Source organism: Anser cygnoides, chromosome 5, assembly GCF_040182565.1.
Source record: "Anser cygnoides isolate HZ-2024a breed goose chromosome 5, Taihu_goose_T2T_genome, whole genome shotgun sequence".
NCBI classification, from domain to species: Eukaryota; Metazoa; Chordata; class Aves; order Anseriformes; family Anatidae; genus Anser; species Anser cygnoides.
This window is the reverse complement of record NC_089877.1, coordinates 26,783,341-26,795,486: the sequence shown is the minus strand read 5'-3', so window position 1 is coordinate 26,795,486 and position 12,146 is coordinate 26,783,341. Positions and strand designations below refer to the sequence as shown.

The 12,146-nt window shown below is 47.5% G+C and overlaps 1 protein-coding gene across 1 annotated transcript; it reads right to left on the bottom strand.

Annotated features, from left to right (window-relative positions):
• Positions 1-969: 969 nt before the first annotated feature.
• On the bottom strand, positions 970-11,364 carry GREM1 (gremlin 1, DAN family BMP antagonist). Its single transcript, XM_048058767.2, has 2 exons — positions 10,943-11,364; positions 970-4,657 (listed from the first exon to the last, which is right to left on the bottom strand). Exon 2 carries the CDS (start codon positions 4,654-4,656, stop codon positions 4,102-4,104), a length of 555 nt encoding a protein of 184 aa, XP_047914724.1. The 5' UTR covers position 4,657; positions 10,943-11,364; the 3' UTR covers positions 970-4,101.
• Positions 11,365-12,146: the final 782 nt, after the last annotated feature.

The window sequence follows — 12,146 nt, the reverse complement described above, 5'->3', positions numbered from 1 at the left end:
ACAGCTGGGTGCTGGACATCTGCCTCTGGTTACCCCTGTGTGCCACAACATGCTGCTCACTCAAGGGACTGTAGGCCCAACTGTGTCATTGACTCTCCTTTGAATGAAAAGGTGCAAGTCTGAAAATGAGCATGCCTTTGTTACTGCTCAAAGGCTTGTGTGAAATAAGAGGCTGTCCTCAGTGTGGTACGATGAGGTGCTGATCCCCATCTAAGCAGCTTTCACCACAAGGGCAGAAAACGCCACGGCTGCTGAAGACCGCAGCATTGCTCTGGAAGGACTGACCTAGTCCTCCGGACACCTGGCAGAGCAGCAGGTTAGAAAGACAGCATCTGCAGTGCTGCTGCCATCTCCTCCCAGCTGGGTGGCCGCAATCCACCCTCTGCGGCAGCAGTCTTTCCTCAGCACCAGCCTTGTTCAAGTGCAGTCAACAGGGACAGAGAAGGTGAAAGGAAATTACAGCTCTTCTTGTACTCCTTCATAATTCCATCTTTTCATCTCTTCTGTCCTCACTGAGAGCTTGTAAAATTCTGTGTTGCAAAGGTGTTCCCTACTCTTTTTTTTTTTTTAAAAAGTGGGAGTGAAATGATGAATAGACACAGAACTGAGGTGAGGTGTAACGCAGGCATGCTGAGTCCAACTCCAACTCTACAACAATTCCAGTTTGATTTATATTTTGAACTGTCACTATATGGTTTACAAGGGGAAAAGTGTGAGTAAAGATTGAGATTTTCCTTCTATAAATTGTGAAAGGGTGAGGGGGAAGTGACAGATCTCATTTAAAAACCTTATTGAAGTAGCCGTGTTGAATGATGGTGCCATTGCTTGTCTCTGTCTCATTGTCATAATGTAAGCCCTTTTATAATTAAGAGAAACCACAGAAGTCAGAGTAAAGTACAACAGATCCAGAAAGAGCTGGAAACTTAAGGAAGAAACAAAATTAAAAAAAATAAAAAACAACAATAGACATGGGCTGAAGAAGATATTTTATTTATTTGTTACTAGTAGTTAAAATGACGTACAAAATGCTGGGAAGAAAAACCTCCAATTCTATTCAGTTACAAAATAATTAAAACTTCATTTTAAACCAAGTTTTGCTTTGTGAGACTGAGCATGAAAATACTGCAGCCTTAGGTTATATAGTCCATTGTTTTTAGAATAAAGCAGAAATTTAAATACATATTGTGGTTGATATTAAATATCTTGTATAATTGTAAGTTAGCAGAACTTTCTTACTCTCAGGCAATAACTAGCAATTCATAAAAGTTCTTTGTATAAAATTTACGTAGTTATGGGGGGGATCTGCCTCCAGGGGAGTTCCGTTGTGATCTGTGCACAGGCTGTTTGGAACATAAGGATTTGTAACACTTTTATCGGTTTTCCTTCAGAATGCTAGTCTAATGTTAAATAAAGGAGTCGGTAACGTCTAAAGCTTTGCTTCATGTCTAAGGCTTTAGGGACAGAGCAGCCTAGAATGAAATCCCGTCACTGTTAAAGACAATGAGAGTTTTTCTATTGACAGCAATTGAAGAAAACAATTTCTTTATTAAGTTGTGCCCATTTATTGAACAGAAACACTAGCTAGTACAAATCTTTCAGCAAAGGCTGAGATTGGCCCTGTCACCTGCAAACAAACTCAAAAAAAGTAATTTAAAGGAAAACAACCTCTGCCTATTATCAATGAAAGAGGATTTGTATTAATAATAACATTAAATATCCATATCTTTCTGTTTAACTATTCACATTCCACACAGTGGAAATCTACCTCCTATAATTCCAGATTTTAAAATTGGATTTTAAAATCCATGAAGAAATGTGTCAAACCTGCTGAGTGAGAGTACGCCAGGTGAAATGCATTTAAATAATATGAATCAATGAGTTGCAACCTCTCAATCTTATAAATGCAGACCTTGTAGCTGTGGATTTTATAGGAAAAATATATTAATTGCAGAGACGCAGGATATCGCCAATAATTGCATGAGACATTGTGTAACAGTGGTGGCTCCTAATATAATGACTGCACATTGTACACATCTGTGACGTGCCACTGTGTATTCTTTCCTATGGATATGTTACTAAGAGCAGAGTGGTCTTCCTCAGAGTTTGATGGACAGAAATCATGTCAAAACGATCACCCTGTGGCTGAGAGAGGCTTTCGGTGTGAGAAAGAACAGCAATGCTGATAGTGGAGACAGAAGAGCATTGCTGCTGAAGGGGAAAACAAGTCCTGGGTGTGCAAGCCCCACCGTACCACTGACTGGGACATGGCTGCCACAGGGAAGCGCCATTTTGCAGGGGGCCTTCTGTCAGGGTGTAGGAAGGCGAGCGGCACTGCGGTGCCCTCACCGCCTGGACAGAAAGTGCCGTCGCCGAGCCAGTGCCCAGGAAGGCATCAGCAGGAGGCACAACGGCTGCTTGAGGTGCGGGGCGGCTGCGGACCACGGTGGCTGCGCAGACGGCCCCAGGGCCCAGGGCAGCGGCACCGCCTGCGGGGTCGCGTGGCCACGCGTCCACCCAGCTGCACAGGGCTGGCCGCGCTCTCGCCAAGAGCCTCCACCCTGGTCTGGTTTGAGCTCCTACTCCTGAAGGAAAGACGATGCAGGCTGGTCTCCCAGGTGAGTGTCTCTGAGCAGTTGGAAGTAGCGTGTCCCCTTTCGTGTGTTTTTCCCCCCAGATGAGAGGGGGCAGTTAGCCCTTAATTTTCAGGAAATTCTCTTTACTTAGTCCAAATCCTGTTTAAATGCAAGTCTGCGGTAAAAGATATAAAAAGAGGATTATTGCTGGCAAAGTTCTTCATCTCTTTTTCAACAAACTGCATGCCTGTGGCAAAGCTAAAATAACAATAACAATGCAATGTTTACTAGTCATGAATGTCGTGTCTTTTGTCTCTTGTGTGGTTATTGCATTTGCAGTCACATGATGCTTGTTTTAATTTTTGCTTTGCTCTTTATGTACTAAATTACTGCCATTCTGTACTTGATCATGGTTAGCAAGATTTTTGTGCTGCGGTATGTACGTTTTTATGTATGCGTGTGAAAAAGAGAAGGAGAGAGTTCAGATATGCACAATAGAGTATGCATACTCGTATGTATGTATAGATACCAATTAATAAAAGATACTGCATATACATATATATGTAATATGAGGAATAACTGATACCAGAAATACAAGACAGCGAATGGATCTAGTGGCACAAGAATGGGTTTGGATTGATGTGGAGAGCCATTAGAATTCAGAAGTGTATTTAATAGCCTTGTATATAGTTTCTCTTTAATTTATGTAATATATGACTAGGTATATAAATTAAAGCAAAACGTAAACAGAAGACAATATCTCTTCCTCTGTGTCTTCCTATTTGTGTATCTTTCCTTTTTCTACTCCCTTTTGTACTCCCCCGTCTACTTACTTTGGCCTTTTGCTGTCTAACTGGCTGTGGTTCTGTTTTCCATCCACCTATACTGACTTTTCAACACTCCCACTTCCCCCATTGTTCTCCAAAAGCGGCTTTTGGATTACAGCTATTTTTTTGAAGAAGCACATTACAAACTCTTGATACAGCTGCTATTTTGAGTGATGTTCTTGCTATGCCGTAACTGCTTGTAGCCTACTTCATATTTAAGAATAGATTCATGCTTTCAGATATATTGTCCTCTCACTTTGATGTTTCTCATAATACAGTAAAAGCAAATAGTATGGCAGGTGAACATTAGCAAAAGCCACAGCTCCACTTTCCCAGTAAGTGGCAAAAATGTGAATTTACATTAGGAAACCTAATTCATGACTGTGGGTAAATAGATTGTTTAATCTTTAATACCCCTTTTTTTTTTTGTCAGAGTGAACATTCATATATTTGCTTGCACACATCCATTTTCTCTCTTACACCCAAACTCATGCCTATCCTTTCCTTACATCCATTTTGTTCTTTGATTTTTTGTTGGTTGGTTGGTTGTTTTTTTTTTTGTTGTTTTGTTTTTTAGGTAATTCACTGGGTTCCTTTCAGTTTCATCCAGCCCCGAAGCTTTGCTATTTCATGCCACTCCCTCTCACACTGGCAATGATTGCGGACAGTCAGAGTGCAATCGGTACAATATTTTTCTCGGCTTAGTCCAAGTCGATAGATATACACCGGCACTCCTTCACGCGGGTGATCCTTTTCTTCTTCCTAGGGGGCTGAAGCTCAGGGCAGTTGAGGGTAACAGTCATGGTGGTAAATTTCTTGGGCTTGCAGAAAGAACAAGACTGGAAAGAACCTTCCTCTTTGCGGACATGCCTGGGTATATAGAAGGAATTGCATTGGCCATAGCAGAACCTGTTGATAATGGTGCGACTGTTGCAGCCTTCTTCATGGATAGTTTGTTTGAGGGGCTGAGTTTTGCACCAATCCCGCTTTAGGTATTTGCGCTCAGTGATGTGCAGTGCCTCCTGACTGGATTCCAGCACCTCCTCTGCAGGCATTGAGGTGCCTTTTCCTCGTTCTCGATGTCTGGAGCCCGACTGCTGCTGTGTCTGCATTTGCTCTGAATCATTGGGCTGATCCTTGTCAGGAGGAGGGATAGCACCTTGGGATCCACGGTTCCTCTTTCTCCCTTCTGCTGTCGGTACCAGAAATCCCATCAGAAGAAACACAGCAGCAACGGCATACAGCGTGCGGACCATCCTATAGAGAGGAAGATGAGGAAATAAAGCACAGTTGTGGATTTCAGATATCAACAGAAATCAGGTATGCAGAAAATTTTCAGCTCCTAAAGGAAGTGTGTGTGCACAGACAAAAGAAGTGTGCAGGAGTGCACACTTACTTATAAAAGATGAGCACTTTGCCTTCATCAGCTGGAAAGCTGTTTCCAAATTACCAAGTAATAAAAGCTTTCATATATGGTGACTGAAAGTCAGAGGCTACAATAAGTCCAAACAGAATTTAACTCTGTAGCATGCATCTTTTTCCAGCTCCTTTCTCCATGTATACTACCCTTCTAAAGAGTTCTTATTCCCTTCCTATAGCTTACTGACATTAGGAGCACTGCTCCTGATTTACACTGGTGGAAGAAGAGATTTTATGCTGTGCAATGATTTATGTGATATAGTTATCTGCAACACCAGAGGACTGAACTCTTTGACTCAGGGCATGCATCCTAACTGCATGTCCCTTAGACTCAGAAGCTTTGTACCTCTTCTTGCATATCACGTGTCCAAGTAGACTGACCATATGTGCAGACTATATCCACCTGCGGTCTGAATGCAGCATCCCAAGCTCTGCCATACTGCACCTCTGAATCGGTCCACTGAGTCTGAATGTAATGAAGCCTAAGGTGAGTAAGAAATGTGTAACAAGATAGGCAACAAACATAAATGGATATTTAGGTATAGGTTGAAAGAGGTGTGTCTGTAATTTCAAATTACACATTCTCACACATTACTCTGAATCCTTGACAGATACATTATAGAGATGCAGTCATAGATCTCTGAGTTTTATTCATTATCATAGATCTCTGACTTTTATTCATTATACCCAGCAGGATAATGAAAAGACATGAGAACAGCAGAATTTCATATATGACATTAAGTATGTGACATCAATATCACAAAGAATGTCGATTGCGCACACGCAAAAAGACTTCAAGTGCAATAAGTAGAGAAAACCAGGCTCTTTAAAACTGCACTCCTGCTCCAAAACCTAGTTACTAGCATAGGAGCAGCTTTTCTTTCCTTCCTTAGTAATTATGACCCAGTTACCTTCCACAAGTTTTGCTCTTTCCCAAAGCTCTGAGCAATATGGGCTGCTAGGTCAGCTGAAGCCACCAACAAGCCAGGAAGCAACTCATCACCTGTCATGCTTTTCCCCCTCCCTGTGGTCTCTGTGTTGTTTTGGAAAGCGAGGGATGTGGCAGCAAGCAAGGCATATAGGGGAGGGAGGCTCTCAGGAGACCCTTGCCATGGGGAGCTTGGAAGAAGCCACCAGAAGTGGAAGGCCCATGCATTAAAAATGCGAAGAATTGTGAAGAACAAATGAGGAAGCTGGTGTTTCCTACCTGCTTGGAGCGCTGCTGTCATATCCCTTATTTAACTCATTTTATTGGTAAGGGATGAATTACCGTTTGACCTGAAGACTTCTGCTTGTGTTACTACCCTACACAGCCAACATACGTGAAATCAAGGGCCCTGTCCTGTCCTGCTTTATCTGCTCAGCCTGAGACCACACAGCAAGGCAGAAAAGCAGCCAAATGCCAGCCCTGGAAGGGCCACCTAGAGACTCAGTCAAGGCTCGGGATAAGTATCCTTTACTGTGCAAGATACCTGTTAATTTCTGAGTTACCAGATCTTTCCAGACATACAGAGAAAATAAGTTTTTTATTATGCTGTTCAAAAAGCATTTCTTACAAAATGGACTGGGAAAGGAATTACTGGAGTGGAAAAGTGCCATAGGAGGTTCCCATTATATTTAGAGATTTGCTTGGGAAGTTTAAGTGTGGAGTTACTTTAAGCGTTTGTCTACACACTGTCAGTGTACCTGGAGTTTACAATATGGATTTTATCATACATATAATATGCATCCATTTTATTTATTTAGGTTTATTTACCAGTACAGATTCATTTTATTCATTTAGGCTTATGTACCAGCGTGTTGCACGTTTGGAAGAAGCTTCAGACTTCAAGAGAGGGGTGTAAAAAGTGATGCTACTACCGACTCCAACAGGCAACTTGGAAGGGCTGCTTTAAATATGGAAACGAAATATTGTACAGAGCATGCTATTTTAATAAGCTTAAGGCTCTGTCATAGAACAGAAAAAAAGTTGGGAATTCTAATTGAAGACCAATGCAGTTGAATTTCAAGCATTAGCTTGGACTTCGTATTTAATGTTTTTCCCGTTTCTTTTGCAGTCTCGATGTTACTTAAACATGTTTCTTTTTAGTTTCCATCTTCTGTCTTTAAAATATTTTTAAAAAACACAGTTATAAAATACTGCTTATTTCCTTAAGTGACCAGAATGACTCCTTCCAAAACTATTCTTATTTCTCCGGTGACTGTATACCCACATTGTATTTAGACGGTATTTTAATATGCATGTTATTTACTCAACATGGTGCCAGAACCTTAGAAAGAAAAAAAAAAAGAAAAAAAAAGGCATTGCATGCAACTGAAAATAATTTTCTAGTTTCTAAGCAGTGCCAGGAAATTTCAGGTATTTGTTTAGTGTCCCATAAGTCTGAGTTGCTGTTTCACCAGTATGCGTATTCCTGGGCTACTTTTATTTCTAGAACTGATCTTCTCCATGCTACTTCACCTTCTTTCCATAAGCATGCAACCGATGACATAGTCATCAGTCATGTGAAAATGAAATGTACTTTGGGATGGTAATTTGGGGAAAATCTGATGGTAATGTCTACTGTTGCATTATATGCATCCCAGGATCATGTGTCTGTAAGAAGCACATGCCTAACACTAAGGAAATGCAGCGATGTGTTCCAATATCATCCTAAAACTAAGGGCGAAATACTTTTTTTCACTGAGCTGATTTACAACCTCAAAGGCAGAAACTATATTATATGCTCAAAAAAGTGATTATGATTCAAATGAAAATTAACAACTCAGCCAAAGCCTTTGTTATGGTCACTTCCAAAATATGCATCTAAAATTAAAAATAATCCTAACATTTAAGACTAAGTACAGTTTAAACATAGACCCACCAAAGAGACTCTGTCAACTTCATGACCTTTAATGGCAGCTCAAGCACAAACTTCCTTTAATGGTAACTTATTAAATAGCTATTAAAAAAAAAAAAAGGTTATTAAAGAAAGTAAAAAGAAAAGCAAAATACAAAAGAAAATGAGGTATTATGCCTCAGTAAGGATAGCAGCCAAAATGCAGTGCCTGCATTCTGCACTATCCCGAGGCAATGAATGCATTTGCTTATGAGAGAAGACTGCACCTCTGCTTAAGTTAGGAACTAGAATGATTCATCCAATCTGCAATTTAGTGTTTGTGAAATGTTTCCTTAGCAGCTTTTTTTATTACTGAAAAAAAAAAAAGAACACGCAACAGTGTGCAAGTGACTAAATCAGTGTTACCATATCCAAAGTTTTACGAAAAGGAAGTCTCTCCAGATTTTTTTTTTCCTTGTCACAGCCATAATTCTGAAGCAGTAATAACTCTGGAGCTTGGGTAGGAGCTGTGAGGAATCAAGCTATAAAATCTTACATGCCAAATTTCTGCTAAATTTTCAATACTTGATAGCGGCTGCTACAGAAGCATTGGCATAATCAGAAACCTTTTTGAGAACCTTTTGAACATACAGATGTCCACAGAAAAAACATTCAAGTCCCACTTACTTCATTGAGATCCACTGAGAGATCCAATATCATTAATATTTATTTTCAAAAAGTAACAAAATACTTCAAAAAATCCTTTTTTCCCCCCTGTATTTCATTGCTGAGCTGAGTTCGACTCTTTATCATCTGTAAGCACTCAGTCCTAAAGCCTAAAGAAGTTTTATTGCTGACTTCAAACAGGAGCAGAATTGGACCCTAACGTTCAAATCACCTCATATGTGGATTATCTAGAGCTGGGGATCTACTCATCTATGGCAGATGAGGAATGCTGCGGATTAATACTAGCAACTGTAAATATGGAAGTGTAAAACCTTCCAGGTTTATTACTCAATACAGTAAGCTGTAATTTTTCAGTGTATACATTTTCTGCTATAAATTAAGGACCTCCAAATGTCAGTTTATAAACGGCACTTCCCTATGAGTTCCCAGGCAGAGTCGTAAAGCGATCACTGAAATTTTTAGCACAAAGCAACTTGTTTAAAAGTACTGGATGGAGTCCCGGTTCTGTTGAAATATACAGCAAAATTCTCACAGACCTCAGCAGGCCCATAATTTCATCTGTGAACCATATTTACTAGGAAAATATTATGATGAGCCATGGACTCATGTGCTTCGCAGAAAACATGAAAAATAATCTGCCGAAGACCTAGAAAAATAAATGTTCTTGGTGGGCTTCAAATACCAGCCAAGCAAAGAGGCAAAACACAACACTTTGGCTATTGAGAAAACTGAAATGGTTTATGTCCCAATGGATCGGAATAATTTTATGCCTGGTTTATAATATATGAATTACAGAAATAGTCTTATGTAATGTTTTCATAGCTCCTAGATCTGTATCTTTAAATACACAAAAAGTATACTTTGTATGGCGGTGGCAGTTCCCACAGAACCTTTTTTTTTTTTTTTTCTGAGATCAAGATAGCAAAACTAACATCTCCTTTTGGTAGAATCTGGATACATTTACATTTCCGATAATTCCTTCGTCTGAGTCACGGAGATGCCTTCCCCGAGACACGTAATAAGTGCGGGCAGCCGTACAAGGGGAAAAAGGAAACCACACACACACACACAAACCCCAAAACCCGATCCCTCTGAGAGTTCCCCCTGAGGAGGGATGTCTCCGCAGGGCACCCCGGGGGATCAGAGGGCAGCTGAGCGCTGGGCACGACTGGTGCCACTGCCACTGCCACCTCGGGACTCTTGGGCCGGGGCAGCGATGCGAGGCGGCAAGGAGGTCTTCGGGAGAGCGACCCCACCGAGGGGAAAGCAAACGCCGGGGAACGGCGTGGGGCTGAAGCCTAAAGAGGAGCGGACGGACACGGGCGTGGGCTCCCCCGAAGCCTTGCGTGCAGCCCCCGCCGCCTGCGAGCCGGCTGCTTCTGGGCTTTCTCGGCGTGGGGAGGAGCGGCCGGGACGGCAGCGGCTCTCGGGCTCGCCGACCCCAGTGGCTCAGAGGAAGCGGGGCCCCGGCGCTGGCCGCCCCCCGACACGAAGACCCCGCGCACCCCGCCGGGGTGCGGCCGGGCCCGGCGCTTCCGAGGGCGCTGCCTGCGGGGCCGGGCCGGGCCGGGACTGGAAGGGACGGGAAGGGAAGGACGGGAAGGGACGGGACGGGCTTCTCCCGTCACCCTGTCCCCGGCACCGGCAGCCGGGGGCGATGCGGCGGCCCCAGAGGGACGCGAGGTGCGCGTGTCCCCCCCCCCCCCCCACCAACCCCGCCGGCTCGCCTCCGCCCGGCTGGGCTCGGCCCGGCTCTTCCCGGCTCCCCGCGGGCACCGACGCCCCCCGAGCCTGCCCGAGCTCTGCGAAGGCGACGAGGGCCGAAGGAGCGCGGAGCCGTCGAGGCGGCAGAAGTCAGGTGGGAGACTGAGCCGTGCCGTGCCGTGCCGTGCCGTGCCGTGCCGTGCCGGGCTTAGGGGCGCTGAGGGCACTCCCGCGGGCGCGCAGCCGGGGCCGCAGCGCTGCGCGGCGCTCCGCTGCCCGGCCCCCGCACCCGCCGCCTGTCCCGGGCTGCCCGCAGCGACGGGACGGGACCCGACGGGACCCGACGGGACCCAACGGGATCCGACGGGACGGGACGGGAGGGGACGGGACGGGACCCGACGGGACGGGGCGTGCGGCGGCGAGGCCGGCACCTGGAGCTGGACCTGCCCCCGCCCCGCTCCGCTCAGAGGCCGGGCCGGGATTTGGCCGCGTGTCGGGTTCGGGTGGGCGCCGCATCCAATTTGTCGGGAGGGATGCTGTAGGCGGAGATGGGAGGCAGAGCTAACGGGGCTTCTGCAATCCCGGCGTTTGCCGGGCGAGAGGCATGGACGGCGCCCCGGCCCCGGTACTCGGCGGGAATAGCGGTGTCAGCCCCGCTCCCGCTGAGGGGCATCCTCCGCAGAGCCGGGGCGCCCGGCACTTTTGCTGGGCACCGGCGAACGACCCCTCCCCATGCCCCCAGCCCGGCGGTAGGATAAAGGGATGCACATTTTGCCTCCCACGGACTGGCCAAGCTCGGCCGCTGCCGGACCCGTTTGCGGCCCCGCTGTGAGTGCGCGCAGCGCGGCTCGGCTCGGCTCGGCTCGGCTCGGCTCTGCCACGGCTCTGCCCGGCCCGGCCCGGCCCGGCTCACCTGCGCGGCGGCGGCTCCTCGGGGGGCCCGGCTCGGTGGCGGCGGCTCCTCGTCGGGGCCTGGGGCTCGGCGCGGCTCTGCCCTGCGGTGTCACTTGGCGGAGCGGGCGACGTAGGAGCCCGGGGCTGCCCGGGAGTCCATAGAGGGAGAGCCTCGGATCCTGCCTACAAATTGCAGCAGCGCCGAGCTGTCTCCCATTTAAATGTCTGCCAGCTGAGATCTGCGCTCCAAGCCCCTCCAGATCATTGGACAAGCGCCTCCAAATCCCGCGTTATCCGCCCCCTTTAACACTTCCATGAACTTCCACTAGGGAAAGCTTTCTGTCGTGCAGATAAACACTCGACTACTTTCCTCTCTTAAGAGAATCGGTGCTAAAGGTCACCACCCCAAGGAATTGTTCCTGGAATGCACAGAAAATTCAAATTTTCCATCCCCGCTAAAGTATGACATTTAAGAAGCGTTAACCCCCCCCGGCCCGCCTCCGCTCAGCTCAGCTCCGCTCCCCATCCCTTCCCATCCCTTCCCATCCTTTCCCATCCCTTCCCACCGCGCTGCCCGGCGCCGCCGGGGCGAGAGGTGTCCTGCGGCCGGGAGGGATGCAGCGACCTCCCTGCCCCGACCGCTGCCAGCCGGCCCGCTGCAAACACGCCCGGAGTCACGCAGCTTCCAGATAAAATAACGCAAAACAGCGGGCGTGCTTGCAGGGGGTGATGCTAACGCGCGGCTCGCCGTCCGCAGCCGCTCTCACGGCTCTTGACCAGGGACAGGCTTCTCCCGTCGCCTCGGGTGGGCTTTTCCCCTGCCGTCACTCGGCTCTCGGAGGGCCGGGGGCTCCCCAGGGGTCCTGTGGCTCGGGGCTGCCGGGGACTGCCCGCAGCCGGAGCGGCGCCGGGCACACGGCGGAGCTCGGACCGGGGCACGGGGAGGGACCGGGGGGAACGGGGGGGAACCGGGAGGGACCGGGGGACACCGGGGGACACCGGGGGGGTCTGTCCCCTCCCGCGGGCTGCTGGGCACGGAGGCTGTCCGCTCTGCAGGTGGTGCCCGGCTGCCTGCCGTCGGGTCCCCGCCGCCCGACGCGCCCCGCAGCCCGCACACGCCGCGCCGCCGGGACCCCGGCGCGGAAGCACCGCGGAGATAAGGGGCTCTGGCGAGCGGAGAGTTTGTGCTGGCCCCCCGGCTTTGCAGGTGGGGAGGACGAATT

Bases quoted from the DNA above. Each gene is read 5' to 3' on its own strand.
- GREM1 (XM_048058767.2), bottom strand. From the start codon at position 4,656: ATGGTCCGCACGCTGTATGCCGTTGCTGCTGTGTTTCTTCTGATGGGA.